This window comes from Ostrea edulis, chromosome 7 (genome assembly GCF_947568905.1).
Source record: "Ostrea edulis chromosome 7, xbOstEdul1.1, whole genome shotgun sequence".
Lineage (NCBI taxonomy): Eukaryota > Metazoa > Mollusca > Bivalvia > Ostreida > Ostreidae > Ostrea > Ostrea edulis.
This window is the reverse complement of record NC_079170.1, coordinates 88259887-88279743: the sequence shown is the minus strand read 5'-3', so window position 1 is coordinate 88279743 and position 19857 is coordinate 88259887. Positions and strand designations below refer to the sequence as shown.

The 19857-nt window shown below is 36.1% G+C and overlaps 1 protein-coding gene across 7 annotated transcripts in view; it reads right to left on the bottom strand.

Annotated features, from left to right (window-relative positions):
* Positions 1 to 222: 222 nt before the first annotated feature.
* Positions 223 to 19857, bottom strand: part of LOC125657129 (uncharacterized) — a 56694-nt gene continuing 37059 nt past the window's right edge. For 3 of the 7 annotated variants that reach the window (XM_056145558.1, XM_048887792.2, XM_048887796.2), the window contains 5 exons: positions 11089 to 11190; positions 5953 to 6124; positions 5524 to 5669; positions 4432 to 4582; positions 223 to 2420 (listed from right to left, as the gene is read on the bottom strand). In XM_056145558.1, coding sequence (XP_056001533.1) covers positions 2198 to 2420; positions 4432 to 4582; positions 5524 to 5669; positions 5953 to 6124; positions 11089 to 11113 — 717 coding nt within the window. In that variant the 5' untranslated portion in view covers positions 11114 to 11190 and the 3' untranslated portion in view covers positions 223 to 2197. Of the gene's footprint in view, positions 2421 to 4431; positions 4583 to 5523; positions 5670 to 5952; positions 6125 to 11088; positions 11191 to 11307; positions 11469 to 16492; positions 16998 to 19709; positions 19731 to 19857 lie in introns of those variants that run through there. The other 4 variants (XM_048887797.2, XM_048887793.2, XM_056145557.1 and 1 more) reach the window with 4 other exon arrangements.

Below are 19857 nucleotides of genomic sequence, written 5' to 3'. Positions count from 1 at the left end.
CGGATTGCAGATGAGCGACTTCCGGCAGTTATAGTGTTGCCTAGACGCTCAGTAGGACCTTGAACGGCAGATGGAAGAGCGGTAAAGTCCATGGGACCCATGTATATGTAAATATTGAGTAATAAATACCAGATACTATAATGCTATCAATTTTCTTATGTGATCATGATTCCTATTTTTTAACAGCAGATATTATCCAGTGAATAAAAGAACGAAATCATATTGGTTTTGTAATTTTATTTCTTCATATCTTCCCGCAGATATAAATATATAAATAAAAGGCAGAAAATATAACTAAAGTATAGTGAACAAACAGAAAATGTTATTATTATGAAAATTAACTGCAAAACATGCGAAAAGGCCAATCTGATTAAAATCAGCTCCTCGATCCGCTCCTTTATTTCTTTTGATTTGTCGAGCGGATCGAGGAGCTGATTTTAATCAGATTGGCGAAAAGGTATGCTGAATAATCAATCTGATACAAACTTGAACTTAAACAATAAAAAAAAAAAAACATAATTGCTGCAAGTCCCGCATATGGTGGGTTGAAACAGAAATTTCAAATAAGGAAACAACTAATTATACTGAGCAAGATATGCATGGTTCCAAACTTTTATCTGTTTTCACGTTTACAAAACAACCAATTTATAAATGCACAATTTTAAAGTATGTAATATGTTTTCAACACTGTTCTCATTACAATTTAAAGTAATTCCACCCTCCTGTGATGTCATTAGATTTTGCAAAATCAATGATTTATTTACATTTATGGGTGATAGGAACATAAATTTTATTGGAATCTTTCCTGATAGTTATTGTAAAAAATCTTGTTAAAGATAAACTATTTTAAAAGTCTAAATTATAGATGAATAATCAATGATACGTTTTAAGATATTGAATCCAAGGGCAATAACTCTGTTTCTATTGATTTCTTTATTAAGTCTATTATGCGATATATTTCCTTTATTTTTATAGACATTTTGTATATTTTTGTGAAGATACACTTTCATGAAATTGTTATGAATGCTACTATATCATCATAACCAATTTGTATGAAATTTTGATAACGCTGTTTAAGGAAAATTGCAATTTTCTGACGGTGACAGATGATTCTATTTATGTACGTCTCTTGTCTTAAAAAGTGTGATGACATATGTATTTTATTTGATAATTTGTTAGTTTTAACTCTAATGAATGGAAATAAATACATTTTTCAAACTTGTATCAGATAAAACTGCGAGTATGGAGTTACCTTAAATCGATGTAGGAAATCATTTGAATAAATTATGGTGTTAAGCATTGCAAAAAACGTGTACTTCTACATTAAACCTTGGTAAAAGCATTGTTACCCCCCCCCCCCCCCCCCCAAGCTGTCACCATCCAAAAATATACTACACGACTCCTCGTGGGACGTGAAAATCACACTGATTCTAAAATACGTTAAAATTGTATTTCATGTTACCTTCACAATTTAATACGGTTAAAACTTGCAAATGTTCAAAATCAGTACAAAATATTCTTGTTAAAGCAAGAAATCTGTCAAAACAATAAACGGCGCAAGCACTACTGTCCAGCAAAGAGCACTTGTAACTGATAATGTAATATAAAACTATATAAAACCAACAGATGAAAACCACGCCCTGGCACGGTTCAAAATTATACAACTTTCTTCTTACAAAGCTGAAAAGGAATATATTTAAAAAGAAATATATTTTTAAAAAAGGCAATGTAAAAATCCAGTTAAACGTTGATCTTTGACAACGCACAAACACCTTCTACAATCACTCGTGTACTTTGTACGGCAGGAGGTAAAATCCTCCGGTGCGGCGTTTGTGTCATGGGGCATTTTACACAAATACGCAAAATTACGCAATCAATGTGTTTTACGTCAGGACAAACACAAAAATACATGTATAAATGGTTGAAATGAAACATTCACACGTTTTTTTTAAAGCCTTTCATCCATCGCATCAGTCTCATACCCAGTTACATGTTCCGAACGCGCACACAGATTTCGATAGCACACAGGAAATTTTAAGAAGCGTGGCACGAGTTATCTTTCTTTCGCTATTACCTCTTCGAGACAAACGAAGTCCATAAAATCAGTTGTATACACCGGAATCTGTATTATTTTTCCACAATGTTGAAATCCTATTTGGAATGTTATCCAAGCACACAGCCAAATCAATCAATCAAATCATAATGACGTCATCCAAGCAAGAATGTATACAAAACACACACATAATGCGGACATATTAATGGAGAAATTGGTCCTTGCAGCACTTGGGGAGGCGAAGCTGTAGTCCCTACATATAGGTGGCGTGAGACCACTATTGAAGTCCGTTAACACGGCTTTGATGTCCACGCCACATTTATTTCCAATCTGTGTGCTGAAGCAGTGGTTGGAAACTTGGAATAACCTAAGAAGAAAACAGAAGAAAATATTTAGAGATTTTATAACATTCTACATAGACGGGCCCGTTCTCATCTCATAGCAACGATATACAGTCTTTGTTGAGCTGTTATGTACATCATAACGTGCATTTTGTTTTCCCTTACAACTACACAGCTGAAATCAAAAACTCTTAAAATGTAATGCAAGTACAACTTGGTCAATCGAAAAATAAGCTTGGTCTACATGTTACATTCCCAGTGTTTTTTGAAATATTGCCGTTTCCTCGTGAATGTAAACAATGTGTGTATGAATTTTGATAAATACGGTACTATCTTAACGGCAGAGAATTCCAACATAAATGAAAGTAAAATGTAAATATACATGTAAACAATAAATTTTCATTTTTGAAAAAAGTACATGAGGGTATGGACAGCAACGCTTCACCCCAGCATGCTTTTAACGAAGCTCTAACGGGCTTCAAGAAGTGTGTAGGCGTACATCGTCACAGTCCATGCCCCCCTGAAGTAGAACGAACATTTGGCTGGCCTAGCAAGCGTTAATCAACACAGGGCGTTCTTTAGATATCTAGCCTAATTGCTAGGCTAGCTGCTGCGATGTTGGTCTCATGACGTTACACGCGGGATTATTACAATTGCATCAACATAGTGCGATTTTGAAAAAAAAAAAAAGATTTTTGAATTCCGGAATATTCCAGATCCTGATTGTGGCTCTGGAGGTCAAGGTTTGAAAAAAATTTATCTGAACAGAACTTTCTTGCAAGTTTTGACTTTATTTGATAAAGAAGTCTTCTTTTGTAAACATTTACAAATTCCCATTAGATGTACATGTAGGCATGAGTTGATTAGAACGAAGTTGAAACATCTCCATCAATTTTTAAAATTGCACCAAATTTGGCAAAGTGGTGTTGGAGAGTGTGAACAGTGAACGACGACGACAAAGAGATCGATGATAAAACCAAACCCACAGAAATTGAGCTTGTGAGTCAGGTAAGATAAAACGGAAAACGGTACCATTCCTGCAAGTTTTCAAATACATACACTGTACATGTATCAGAAGAGAAGTGGCTTTATATATGATATCCTTTTCTCTAGATCATATAAGAACCAGCGAATATTAATCTCTACAAACGTACCACGGAAAGAACGAAACGATACATTACTGAAATCCCTTTGCAACTCTTTTGCGAAGGATGTAATAAACACATTTATTCTAACTAGTTTTATCATGATCTTATTATTGTCAGAAAAAGATTAAAAATTCTAATGACGCGTCTCTTGCACTCAACAACACGTTGCATCGTCCAAGATTTTCTGAAAAAAACCAGGAGGTTATTAACATTTATTTGCTTGGTTGATCGATAAATTGGAAACAAATAACACCCGTATTGCAGCATTAATGACATAATTTATACAGAGGACGGATATAGGATCCCCCTATCGAACACCACTCTAGAAGTTTAATGGAGCCTGCCACGTATTTTAGCGATAGCTGGGGTTTATATCAGTTGCCATTAATCCACAGACGCATAACTGGGAAATGTGATAAATTTCTCCCTATTTTCCGGTATAAAAATAATGCTCATAAATACACAAGATCAAATATCTGCATTTGGTTCCAACTGGATTCTGTTCTTGCTTTTTATTCCGATACATTTGATGGAATTAGACACGCATCTCCATGAAAACTTCAACGAAATATTCATAGTTTCCTGCAGCATTATTTAAGGTAAATTTACTGTAACCCACGCAACTATCAATGCTGAAAATGTATGTTTGACAAATTGATCCTCACCTCGGTCGCGCCTTGAGTATATCACATGTCCAACACACGGAGTGCTGTGTGAGTACTGCGCATGCCCGTGTAATATGGGTATGGACAAGTGCGTGTTATGCTTAAGGTAGTGATGTTGATCATTGTTCTATCTTTGCAAAAAAAAAATATCATTTTGAATCCCCGGCCTTCCCGAATCATTTTCAGATTCGGAGGCGGATCAAAGATCTGATTTCCATACTTACCTACAGATACTTTTAACATATTTTTCCTCATCCTCATTGAAGTTGTAGGAAACATCAGCCCCATTTGAAATCTCTATATCTTGCTTTCTATCAATGCAGCTTTGAATCTCTGAATTCTGCTTTGTGATGCAGTCTGCACTGCTGATATAAACTGAAATAAATTACCAAGCTTCAGATCAATATTCAAATATACATGTATATCAAACTTAATTGATACTGAAATTAATAGCAAGCACTACTGATTAATACTCAAAACAGATATCAGCACAGCGAGGTTTACTGAGAATAGATATTGGGCATTATCATGTTATTTGATTCGCGAGAAAGTGTAAGAGTTATTTGCTCTTTAAATTTGGTTTATTCCGTTGAATTACTATAGGATTATGCAAATGTTTGAAATTAAAACAACCTTGTAGGGTGGTGGTGGGGATCTCTTAAATTACGGAATAAACAGTATATTAAAGATGTGCGAATCAAATAACATGATTATGCCGATATTGCAATCCTGTGAATATGTTAACAGATACATGTTTAATCATATTGACGTCAGAACACTGCTGTGTACACGATATAGGTGTATCATTACGTCACAGTTTAATACGTAAATCTGATATCACCCTCCGGTGAATATGTGAAATAGAAGAGATATCAGACAACGGTTGGTGAATATAAAAGACAAATGTCACATGACTGCATGTTGAAAACTAGTACTCGGTACATGAAACTACACTGGTACTGTTATATATCTGGAACAAGATTCGCTGTTTATGACTCGGCAAAGCCTCGTCCTAGACTGCGAATCTCGTCCCCTCAGTGGAATTCCCTGACCGCACACTCGTATTAATGAAGGATTCTATTAATATTGACGTAAACATTCACATCTTTATTCCACGCCCATTCCGTGAAGAGAGATCCACTGTATTACTGCTGACAGGAACGAGACCTCCGATGACCACACGCCGACATGATCTTGTCGTCGTGTTTCAATTGAAATTGATTTTCCCCCAAAATCTAAAGTGTCTGATACACAAGTGGCAGATGGGTGGATTAGCGGGCGCGGGCAGTGTGTGTGTTCGTTTTACGGGTACTTACGGGACATACTATGACACAGTCTATCGAACCCAGCTTGCCAGGCGTTCGGGTCGGCGTATTTCTTTAGCATTTCCAACTTGACTGGGTCCTTACACGACTGGTGAAGATTTCGTAAACAATTCACCGAGTCTCTAAAGTTTCCATTTCTGAAATGAAAATGAAACACGTATCTAATTAATGAGAAATTGAAGTAATTGTAGGTTTTTGATGTTTAATATCTCCCCTTTCGTAAACTAAACACTTTGAAAAGAGAACCTGTATTTCATAAATTTTACCAATTATTAAAACATTGATTATTAAAAACAGTATACATACTGCCTAAAATGTAACTCTTTATTTTATTTCATCGCTCCCTGAAAAAAAAAATGGAATGGACCAGTTTTCTTTAAAAATAATAATTAATAGTTCTGCAATCATTGCTACACATACTCGCAGAATTGCTTGGTCCGGTAGATATCCGAAGGGCTGATCGTCATCTTCGTATTCTCCCCATCCGTCAGGTTGTGGAGGCACGTGAGCGCCTCCTTGAGCGCATTATTCTCGGGGCATGTCCCTGAGCACGTGACACTCATCAACCAAAACAACATCATCACTGTTGTGTCTGTCAAACAAAATGAGATAGTGCGAAACATGACACCACAGACACAACACGTGGCCTAATCACTTCATCATGGCGTATGAATCATAGTGCAGGGACTATTTCATGAAATCTATTAACTAACTTGAAAACCATCAATGTTTAATGACTTAAAATAAAGATATCCAAATAATCTCAACCCGTCTGCTGGTTTGCGAGCATCCTTATCCATCAAGTGTGTTTACATTACGGAATCCGCGGTAATGTTGAAAACCAAATCAATGTACAAGTTGTTAATATTCAATCGAAATAAGGTAGCAGGGACAGTTTCGCACTATAGGCCCGGTCACCTTTTTCAAAAAATGGAAATGCCTTTTTCAAAAAATGGAAATGCCCCATATTTGAAGTGATATTACATGTGTAAAAATGTATACAATAATTTTAAGATGCATGTCAAATGTAGCTGAGTGCTTAATAAAAATGTTGATATACAACATGTAGGTGTCACCATGATTCCTAGCATATAGATGGGTGCAAATACGAAACTATGACACGTGGTCAGTTGCTGAAGAAATTCCGGTGAAAACATGCAGGGTCCAGCAAAAGGTCTGTAACTGTGAGGGAAGGTGGATGGCCCCATATGAGAGGTAGATTTTTGAGAAGGGCAGATAGGGTTCTTGATTGTGCACGGTGTCTAAATCCCAATGTTTGGTACTGTGATGGTGTGGGGGTGGTGCGGATTAGCCCAAATGAGTGAAAATCAAAGCAAAATAGGGGAACCTGCTCAGAGCATGTTTTGTGCACCAGCACCAGTATTTATAGATGACATGTAATTTAGGGTCATAATTTATTAACTACACTAATATGAAATACAAGTATTGACATAAAAGGGAAACATGATTTTTCATTAGTCTGTCATTATCTGACTTTGGTGTATACCCCCTATCCACATATTTCAAAACCAAAGAAACTGTCCCCTGCCACCTAATGTACCTATGAGCATTGAATGGTTGCGCTTGTATTTGAAAAATCAAAATTGCTAAAAGCACAACATGGTGGACGTAAAAAATTAAATAACGTGCATTAGCACTCTATTTCTTTTTTCAATCTCTAGGTGTGTATATGTAATCTCGGTTGAGATTCGGCTCGGCTGAATATTTGGACTGACGCCTTCACCGAATCCCGAAACTCAACACAGGGTAATGCACACGTATCTATATTTTATAATTGTGCACCTACATTACATGCTCCAATCCAACATTTCCTAGCCTACAATACTTGTGTCCAAACATACCTTCAAACATTCATTAAAGTCCTATGCAACCCGAAAACTTGCAGCTTTCAATGCAATCTCTACCCAGAGTTATCGTTCCTTACACTTGAGAGCAAGGAACGACAACTCTGGGTAGAGATTGCTTTCATGTTAGGTAGCTGGCTCCAGTCAATTTGAATTCCGGTTCATTTCCATATTTCCACAATAATGTCTAGATGTGTACTAGTATCCCAACAGATATTATTAGTTAAATATTCTACATAATAAATCATTCCAGTTCGGTTAACTAATAATTATTGAAATAGGTAAACTCATTTCCATTAGTCTGGTCTGACAGGTCCCCATCCCTGCCACACGAGCGTAAGGGAACTAGGCTTTTGTAGTTTTTCAATAATCAAGAGCTTATTATACCATTAGATAAGCTATATATTTTTTATTATTTCTATTAATTATTCATGTTTATAATAAAAAAAAGACCGAATATATAACTTGTAACGAAGATTATGAATGGATACCAATAGCAACAGGGTTCGAATTGACTGGCTACCTAACATGGCTACGTCAACAAATGAAATAATTTGAAGCTGCGAGTTTTCGAGTCGGTGGGGCTTTAATGAATATTTAAAGGTGTGTTAAATGGTTACGTCAACAAACGAAATAATTAAAAGCTGTGAGTTTTCGGGTTGCATGGGACTTTAATGAATATTCGAAGGTATGTTACCACATAAGTGTAGTATGAAAATATGTTAGGAATTTTCTAATATAAATTTATGAGACTGCGATGGAAGCATAGAGCAATATAAGGCCTCAACCGTGAGCAGTTTTTGTGCGCCGTAAATCGAAGGTTTTTATAAGGGGTGGATCTGTAGCTCTCTGGTCCGTCCCGTTATTTTCTCAGAGAGCTACAATTTTGCAGCTACAATATGCAATGCAAGCCTCATTATGCAGTGTGTGGAGTTTATTCAACCCATCACACCCCAACGGTGGGTGCTTGTGACTAGGGCGGGGGGGGGGGGGGGGGGAGGGGGGGGGGGGTCAGGACCGGGCCAAAATAAGAATACAGGAATGTACGTGTATTTGAAACCTTTAGGAAATCAACCACAAAGCTTCCGCAACGACACTTGCTACAAACTTTTTTCCTTCCAAAAATGATGAAAACGATTTTTGTAAATGAATTCAATTTAACGTATGGAGTGTAATTTATTTCCATGATTTCTCAAATTTAAAGTCCAAATGAGTGGTGAAAATTTGTATAGAGTTATATAGGGAGAGCTAATATATTTCAACTTTTGAACATCATATATAGCCAATTTACAAGTCCCTTATGTTAAAGACCAATTTCCTTTACACTCAGTTATCTGATGCCCAGATCTAGAGATCAAACATTTCAAAAGATACCCCCACAAAATGCCCCCCCCCCCATATTTCCTTATATGACTCGTCCTCGTCTAGTTGAGAACTGTGAGAAGCGAGAGGTGATGTATTCCGTTGAAATTACATTTGTTGTTTAGAAATTGTGTCGAAAATATGAAAAGTACTGTATGAGGCAGATGTGTGTATGAGAGAGAGAGAGAGAGAGAGAGAGAGAGAGAGAGAGAGAGAGAGATTTCTTTTCCCAGCTGAACAGGTGCGGATAAACTGTCATGAACACACGTGCCTGATTTTAAAAGATTTGAATTTGATAACGTGGATCTTCTTTGGACCTTGATACACAAATTGCATAACAGTTGTTAGATAACCCGCTATAGAATGTCAAGCAATCAGTGGGAGCCTAGAAATCCTGTACACTCAGAATTCTTCTCACTCTTCGTTATCAAAATAGGCTTTCCTCGTTACCGACACCCCATTCCAGAGCTAGCAGTAAATCATTTAAGATTATATTTTTGGGATACATAAAAATGCATAACAAATTTCGTCCCTTTATCTATATTATACAACATTAATTTACACAGATATCTACACTGTCGTATATCATGTATTCATGAACGTAGTTGATGTCAGAAATTTATCTACCATCAATGTTACAATCAGTATTTTTGACTTTGGTTTCTCGTTTTCTTATAAGGAATAAGAGATTATCAAAAGTAGTAAATGTCTGAACTAAATCCAGTTTCCCTGAGCAACAAACGTGTAGCGTCAATCGAAATGGATTCTTTAAATTCATAAGTTCAATAAATTGTTAAAAATAATTTTCATAATGCGCATAATTATCATGAAACTAGAAATTTGCAAATTGCGGTTGTGAGTGTGGAAGATTGAAGATCAATTCGCGTGTTTGATTACAGAGCCTCGCAGTACACTTTCCATCAAACTTTTTTTTCAATACCAGACAGCATTGTTTCTCCTGGAATGGTAACAATTGTCTATCGATTATCTGGTAATATGGAAGAAGTGCCTTTGTAGTATAATCTTACCAGTACCCACTAATAATATTCAACAAAACTTTCTTCAAAAATCTATAAAATTTGTATATAATCAAGATTATGGATCCCGGGTATCAAGTGACAAATTTCCGAGTACCATGTGACAGGACCCCGAGTGCCATGTGACAGGATCCCGAGTAACATGTGACAGGATCCCGAGTAACATGTGACAGGATCCCGGGTACCAAGCGATAGAATCCCGGATACCACGTGACATGATCCCAGATACAATTTCGCAGGATCTCCCGAGTATCTCGTGACAGAAGATCGACTCTCAAGTACCATGTCAAAGAATACCGGGTACAATTTGGCAATGTACATGTGACAGGATCCCGGGTACCATGTGACAGGATACCTATCATACACTGATCATAAAAGACGGTGATTCGACATTTCCAAAAGAAAAAGTTTTTATGTGGGATTTCTTTAATGCAATGTAATATAAACACTGTTAAAATTTTGTTTTTAAAAAAAAACCATACAATATACGCCAAAATTCCCAAGGCATTGAATATTCAAAAAATAAACAGGAAGGAGTTACCGGAAGTCATGTTAACAAGCACCTGTCTAATGGTATCACACCGGTAATTATTTTCACTATATATTACTATAGAGGAAAAAAATTCATTAAAAATCAGTTTACAGAATTGATGCCGAATAACGCAGCCAGAAACGTTCTATGTTATCTATCTCGTCTGCCGACACCAGAAAAACACCACCCTACGCGGCATTTTCGAAAATAAATTACCCGCAAACAAGACTACCCTCAAATCCACGTGTTTTTCACATGTGTGTAAACAGCCGGAGTACACCTCAGAAAGTGGCCTCAGCTACTAACAGCAAATAGTTCCTTTGTATACACTTGGTTATTTCTACAAATTGCACAAAATTTCCTAATCAGGAGTGCAAAAATTAAGAGAAAAGAAGAAGAGGAAATGAGAAAAATCGCGCAAGGAAAAAATATTTCTTTAAATATCTAAGTTCATTTTGATTGGACAATTACCGGTGTGATACCTAATGCACTGACTAAGATAATAAAATGAGACTCTGTGTCTATCTGACCCAACAACAGAAATTATTCGGTTCGTCGTCGGAAATTTTGATAGACAATTAGACATACAAGACAAATCATATCAGAACAAGCTCATACGAATTCATGTCATACGAATTCATATCATACGAATTCATATCATACGAATTCATGTGATGCATATAAGATACCCTAGAAATCTAAAATATTCAGGATATAGTCTATTTCGTCAATTCAATTTCATAAAAAGTAACAAACTTACGCAAAATTACTGGCCACACCACCATATCAATTGACTGACAGAAGGTAACACCTCACTTTAAGATTTTCTCTTTCGATTTCCTCATGATAGTTCGCCATCAATCTAAAAACCCAAGAAAATGCACTCAAATTACGTACAGTCATCAAAATTTGAAATCAACTTAGAAACACTTCAGTTTTTTGAGTCCTTAGATATACGTGAATGTCGTGAGGTTTATACCCGCCGTGTTATACCGTACACCAGATTTCAGATACAAAATCCAGTTTTCTCGCAATGTCTACATCACAGGTAAATGCTTCCTTACCACATTGAAGTTAAATACCTGCACTTATTTTAATTGCGTACTTAAAAATCCACCCATCCATACAGAAAAAACATTATTGTTACACATATACGTTTCAGTTTTCTTTTGTGTTTTGGGTAAAACAGCTTTTTTTTTCTTTCTCAAAACTTCACATTTGAATGACTCAACATTTAAAAGCAATTTCCAAGTGGGTTTGTTCGCCTGTTTAAAAATTTGGAATACCTGGAAATTGCACGCGCTGTACACATCAGTATCCTGCTTGCGATCATAAACTTCTCCCGAATAAAATTGAACATGAAAACTGCATTAGTGATTTACGGAACTTAAGTTGGTAGATTTCTAGATTACTATACCACCATGCTATGGAGAAGCTGTTATATTGTATGGATATTGTTGATCCCATAATTCCTGTAGACATATACATTGATCAACTTAACTAAAACATTATTGACAAGATTAACATCTATAAAATCCTATTTATAGTGCGCGTCCGTAAATCAATGACGCCACTATTCATGTAATTCTCAAAATATAAAACTATGCATCATCCCATGATCATGTAAAGCAGATCACATTTCATGTTTTCTAGAAATAAACGATCGGGTTCGACTGCGTCAGCCCTTATCGCGGGAAATTCAAACCTTAGCAATGATCTTAACACATTTCGTGTTGTTGATCATTTCCACTTTCTTCACGTCCATGTGACCATGTAATTGTTTGAATAATTTTGTTTCACGAATAATTAAAATTACATGTTTGCTTGAGCATATACATTTTGGACATTTTAACGCTCTGTTTAAGAATTGAGATGAATAAATATACCGCTCTATTCCAGAGAAATAAATCAGTCTCTAAAATTCAAACATTTGAGTGTTTACAAAATTCATACGCATCACCTGAACATTTTACCATATATCGTGCACATATGATTCTCGTAACTACTGCTGCAAACCGGGAAAAGAATATAAATTAATATTTTAACATAAATCAATATTTCCTCTTAAAACTTAATAACAACATTTGGCCCTCCTATTACCATACCGTATAAATATAAGATATATACCCATCAGCATTATTTTGAATGTAAAAGTAAGTCAAGACTCCTACTGTTGATATTTAGTGTTCTTAAATGGATGCCCGTGATTACATGTACTTGATATGTAGAACACTTGTGCTTTCTTTTAAGGTTCTGGAAAAATATGACACCAGAATACATGACTACTTTTAGTTAGTACTAAGTCAACAAGCCGTAGTGGTGGTGTTATTTTATTTTTACCACAAGTTCGAACTGAATATTATACAGATACGGATGATTGATTGCCATTCAAGGGCCCCGGCAGGCATAGTACAAATATAGTAAAACATGTAAAATTATGCATAACAAAGAGATAATAATAAACGATATTTTAAGGGAACATCCATAATTTCATGGAATTAGTTGACCGAGTCTGTCAGAATCATAATCTGTAGTTCAATTGCATTTTTTAAATCAGCAAATTAACAGCATCTCTCGATTTTGTTTCAATTCGAATAATTTTGAAAGGACTGTTATATCTAGATACAATCAGAAGCTTTCTACAGATAGTTGTCATATACATACATGTAAAAGACAAGGCTTTATACGGGAATGATTTTAACTGATCTACAAAACAGCTTTTGATAGTGTTGGCCACCGTATTCTATGCAAAGAAATCAGTGCTGTAGGTGTGAAATCCATAGAATTTTATTCCCGGGCGTGGTTTTAGACAATCTACTCTAAGAAGACAAATCAACCACTCAAATTTCTATTAAAATACAATCTTTTTTTTTACCGAGAAAACCCCAATTCAGAGCCATTTTGACTATGCTTGCTCTTATTGATTTGAAGGCTTGACGAAAAACATGCTACAAGTAATTATGTTCTCAATAGCCATCCAAGGGAAAAAGTTCCTTTTCTAGAGTTTGAAAAGGTGGATTTTTGCATGTTTGTAAGAGTTTCTCAACCTCGTCTCAATCATGTTCTAATATTTTAATTGTCCTTTTCATCTTTTAGTCAATCGTTCACAAAATTCCACAAAAACAACCAGATCTAGTAAACTAAGTTGTTGGGGGGTTTTTTCGGAGGAAGGGGGGGGGGGTGTCCAAGAGTTGCAAAATTCTGAGTCAGACGCCTTCTATTATTACAATGGTGCATGTATTAAGGATTAAAACTCTCAGTAAGACACTTCCTCAATCCTGGTGAAATAAAACCCATCCATAGCAAGTTTCAATTTAAAAAGGAAGTAAAAAAAAAAATCAAAGCACTGGCTGTCGAAATCTATAGCTGATGTTTCAAACCATTAGTTGTTTATCGTGTTTATTATATATACTCTGTCCTACTTTCTTCAATTTTGAAAGTTTTACTAAAATTATATTCTAAAATTTAAGTTTTGGTAAATAAAATGCATGGGGACTCCATTGGAAATAAGCCAATGAAGGCTTTCACGGGTTACCCTCGGGTAAAATATGGCTTTATGTAATGTTGGTAGTCTATATTTATCTTAACTTACAAATGTCTAGTTTTATGCATTAGCTTAATATTGTAGTTTTAAATCATGTGATCATTTACAGGGTGTTTTTAATGTATTCATAACGTGTCATTATCTGAATAAACATTCAAAATACAACACTAGGTACGCCACTACGATGAATTTAATTTACTTCATTAAAATCTTATTCGATCCGTTTCCAATTCTAATTCGACTGTAGAACCCATTTGTGAATTGATATCAGTCCAACCGCTTACATTCAACAGTCTTTAGTATTCTCCCTCCAAGATAATTCTCGATTTCTGTCAACCAAACACTGAACACAAAAATTCAATTTATATTCGCTGCAGAAAATCTCTCTTTTTACAGCATAAACGTTTTCCATTTTTCAATTATCATCGCGCCGCATGCTTTGGGGATCTCGCGAGACTTCAGCGGAAAACTCTTCATTAGGTTAGTTAATGCGGTCGATATATCATCTTATTCAGTTTTGTTGTTTTATCACCAAAGCAGGTTTGTAATGCGTCCCTCTCGAGACAAACCATAATTGATATCGATATTAATATATTTCGACAGACACTGAATTATAGATGCCCCTCGTTCTCGCGAGAGCCCCGCAAGTGTGTGCAAAGTTTTTCATTTTTCCCCTCGAAAATACAAGCATATTCTACCAGACAAAGGGCGCTTAGGATAATGGACTCGAGAGGAGATTTCGTCGGAGACAAACACCAGAGCACTTGTGCATGATGTAATAGATGCACTCTATAATGGAGGCATGCAACAACCTGGTCAGCAACACGCAGATCATGCAAATACCGAAACCGACCCCCACATGTACTAACGGAGGAGATTATCGTAATAGTTACGAAAGTAATAAACATAAATCGAGCCACCCTTGAGATATAATACATGTACTACCACCATACCCCCCCCCCCCCTAAAAACATATCTACAAGCCTTCTCTTTCGATTATCCAATCTTATCACCCAAAATACCCAGCTACTGGATACTGCTATCAGTTTATAAGCAATTAAAAAAAACTCACTTTGATTCGGCATCTAAAATTTGAATTTCATATATATCTTTTTACTTTAATCTACTTTTTTCCCGTGGAGAGGCGCTACACATCCCGATACATCGTGAAACATACGGTGTATATTTACATAGGAGAAACAGCTGGAAAGGGATAATAAAGAAACAGCTCATCGTCAGCACAGATAAGATTCCTATGTAATCATTACAAATTCTCCACACAGGCAAGGAGCAAAAGTCTACTGCACTTAGTCTACTTCAACGCTCGGTTTTTCCCCCCTCTTCGAATTCCGAAAAGAACAATACCGGCAACGTTCGAGCTCAAAGAAAGTTTTTGCGCACACACAACAAGCCAACTATATAATTAATCTTGTCGTTTGCCAATTGATAAGAGGGGACTAATTAATTCTGATAATGTGGGTGTTATTAGGGCATTACCGTAAATATTATATATAATGGCAGTTACGACCTACAAAAACACATATGCAACATGTGCATCAACAAATTATGCATATACACATGTCAGCAATTTAGAAGCAATGTGTGTGTCTAATGACCCTGAACAGATGACCTTGAGTATTTCAAAGATTGCAGTACTAGGGACATATGTACTTTATACTTATACGTACGACCCAAGATCGAGAAAAAACTTAAGTGACCTTTTTCTTCACAACGCAGAAAACAGACGGATCAAACAGAGGAAGTTAAAGGGGGTCGAGGATTTCAAGTTATCTACAAATGCGACCCATATGTAGATAGGAAAAATTATTTCCTGGGCGACAGCACAACCTCTATAATCCCATTTTTATTACATTTGGCATTGGAAAGGTCTTGTAATTCAATTATTAAGTGGGTCATAGTGAAGGGCTCAAAGTTACCGAGGTTTGCTGAACACAGAATAACAACTCAAAAGGCATTAGCTTGATTTTTACTGTACATAGACAAAGATAGACATTTTGGTCGGTCATTCGGGTCGGTCGAAAAAGGGAAAACAATTATTTTTATCAATACTAGTTTGACTACATGTACAATTACATGGTCCGCCCTCGATTCATTTTTTTAACATTTAAACACCTGTTGACAATGAACTTCTCCATACACCTAAAAGACACATGTCTTAATACACACCCCTAAGTAGAAATCACACCAGGAGAGGAATTTCAGAAAGCTCATCAGTGTTCTAAATTGTCAAGTCTCAGCATGGATGAACAAATTCATCTTTTTCTCACAAGATTTTTCAAATTCAACACGTCCTTGAAATTGGCACAGAATGTATATTTAGTATACTTAAAGCGGGGATAACAAGTCGCTCGTCTAATTGACAGCTCTGTTAATTTCCTGCCCTGCTGAGTTTAAATTGTTAGTAACATTTTCTTTATTTTCTCCACTCGTCGAAGATTATTTCCAATATGAAAGACGAAAGGCCACACTCCAAGATTATGAAAATTATGCCAAAGAAAAGTGAAAAGATTTTCAGTAGCCAAAAGCAATATGTTTTAATGAAGTATGAAGTAACAAGTTTTTCGCGTATATAAACAAATCATACTAACAGCATACTAACCTTTCGACTCAAATCATCCTGAAAACTACACAGATAATCCTACATGTTATTACAGGAGAGAATTTGAAACTGGAAACACGTTTAACATCAGGCCAGGCGCCATGCGAAACTGCGAACTGATTCAGCAATTGTTTTCTATTAATGTGTTTTGTCTTTCAACCAACAACGGGTTCTAAATCTCGTGCATTAAGCGTTATCGCCGACAGTTGTCCAGAGATAGGTATCTTCATTTACTTATCACCATTTTTTCTGTACACACACGCGCTGTACTTCCAACATTTCGACACCACTTCTATTTAGATTATTGGCAAGACAGGGGAAACGTCAAAATCTCCTCCAGTTCATCTTCAGTATCTACCAAACACAGGACCGACTCTGATGTATCGTAACAACACTTGCTTTTCTACGGGTTCCATATCGATTTTCTACCATCGCCTGTCAGCCTCCGAGGAGATCAGAGTAAATTAGAAATTTGAGAGCGTCGATGGCGACCCTGGGTTCGTCAAAGACTCGGTATTGTAAGATCTTTCAGGGACAGTTAATTAATCTGTAATGTCAATAGCGATTGAGCCACTTCAAGCCACAGCAATGATGAAATAACTCCTACCAAAATTCGCAATTTCTTCATGTGAAAATGGGATGGGACCCAGATACCAATTTTGGTGGGTCCTACTCATGAAATATTTCTATATTGAATAACACAATGACATTATGTTATGCATAATTTAAGATGTTATTGTGAATATGTTCGTAGTCTCGGCATGTACATGTACAATTTTTCAATATAATTTAAAAATGATACTTCAGTTAATATGTTATTTCTATTGTGCCCACATATTGTATAATTTAATACTCTCTTAGTTCCAGCTGCAATAATATTTTTCATTCTGTGTCAAATCGTTAAAACAATTAATGTAAAGCCGTGTGGGCATTTTCAATATAATGTACATCATTGAAGGATTGAGATTTCAACAGCCAATCGAATCGACACAGTGTCAAATGACATCCATTTTTACTACAAAAAAATAATCCGAGCTAAGAAACGGTGTAATCTAATTTACACCTCGTCATTAACACGAAGCCGGAATATTCCCACATGGTTCAAGTTTGCATATTTTATTCAGTGTTCGTCAAGCATCATGTATAGTCGCTGGATCCGCCTCCCCGGGGAATTTATGATGCAGATTTCAGTATTGGATTATCGCCTCGTACGTGTTAATGTTATGATATAATTGGCAATAAGCATCATGTACGTTTCGTATGTTGATTTCATTACATGATAAACTACCAGTGTGAATTACCGCCACTGTATCAGCGGGTTCTATCGGCCTGATGATGTATTTCCAATACGTTTTAGTTCGCTCTACCATGACCAAATAATCGCTTTAATTCAATTTCAATGTGTACTGTATAAATTCTCGAATTATTCACTACCTTTGAAAATTTTTTGTTATCTCTTATTTTTTGTGATTCCACGTTTTCAACAATATATCATTTTCCTCTTATCTGTTAGAAAATGCTTCAATTTTATAAACACACGCCCCTAAGCAAGGATACAACATCACAAGCACCAAGTATTCTTTGAAAAATGTTGGGTATGTAACTTATCACTGCACTTTAGTAACAAGAGGCCCACAGGCCTTATCGATCACCTGAATACTAGTGAAAAAGTATCACTACTCCCAAGGGCTATGAAATATAGGGGGGGGGGGAAATCCTGTTCTGAATATTTAAGCTAAATTCTAATGTTCAGCAACGGTATAAAACAAGATGTGTTTTTAAAACATCACTGCCCTCAAAAGTGCATACACAGCTTTATACATAAGAATAATAGGTGTATTACCATTAAAGCATCAAAACATACGACTAATTTGGACCCATCGTATAGAGTCAAATCCCTGGGATGTGAAATTCATCATTATTTGTACATCCTTCTCTGCTATTCCTAAGTATGCATTTAGATTTATACAATATCAGCAAACTTACACATATTTACTAAGTTTGGTCCCATCCTGGGGTCAGAACCCCTACTCTGGAGATCATCAAAACAATTTTGGTAAAAGTCTACCTGCTCTTTCTAAATATCTATTTAGTTATTAGTGTTTTACACATAAACACTATATACCAAGTTTGGTCCCGCCCTGGGGGTCAGAACCCTTACCCCGGGAATCATGAAATTTATAATTTTGGTAGAGGCTTTCCTGCTCTACATCACTATGCATTTAGTTTTTCATAAACATGTGCAGTTCTAGAGACGATTTTTGAAAATTGGTCAATTTTGGGCATATTTTGCCCTGCCCCTAAGGCCCTAGGAGTGTAAGAATCCTGAAATTTACAATTTATGTTTCCCTTGTTCCATGGATGCTTGATACCAAATTTGAAAAGAATTGAAACGACAGTTATCAAGAACAAGTTAAACATGTCTGTTGTTCACACGTTTAATAACTGGTCATTTTAGTCCCATCGTGATACCAAAACCCCTACCCCTGGGATCATCAAACTTACGATTTTTGTGAACAACAACCTGTTCTTTCTAAATATCTATTTAGTTTCAACATAGTATCAATAGCACTCAAGAAGATGTTATTTAAGTGTTTATACATAAACACTATTTACCAAGTTTGACCCCACGTTGGGGTCAGAACCCCTACCCTGGCGATCATGAAATTTACAATTTTGTTAGTGACCTAATAACTTGAAAACACTGCACCTTCTTTTTTCGAACTGAGCAGGGACAATTCGCATGGTGTGAGAATGAAGCTGCATTCCAAGAAATATAGTCTATAGAAGAAACCTTTTTCTCGAATATACCTCATAATTCTCTAATAAAAATTACCTTAAATTGAGAGTACAATGTCCATGTACATGTATACAGCGAGACTTACCCCTCTTTTACACCACCCACCCCACTCCTCTCTAAAAACTTGTATTACATGCATACAGAAAAATATATCGTGTTCATCTCTGTACTTTAGAAGCATGTTTACTTGAACTATGGGAGATCGTGAAAGCAAACATCATTACCACTCTGGAGATTCCACAACACGTCCCCCCCCCTCTCTCTCTCTCTCTCTCTCTCTCTCTCTCTCTCTCTCTCTCTCTCTCTCTCTCTCTGATTAAACTGAATTTTAACAAATATAACACAATGTATAACTGATATAAAAGACACACTGTCTAACAGCACTGATCGGGACTACAGATACAACAGCACACCTACCTCTGGCCGGCTCTTTCCAATTCTAAATGATACAGGACCTATTGTCTGCGGAGGTTTAATGGTTACAGCGTGGTTATCAAAATAAATAAAATTTGGCGAAATTCGATATTTGTATGCGGGATGTCTGGTTCGCTCTAATTAACATTGA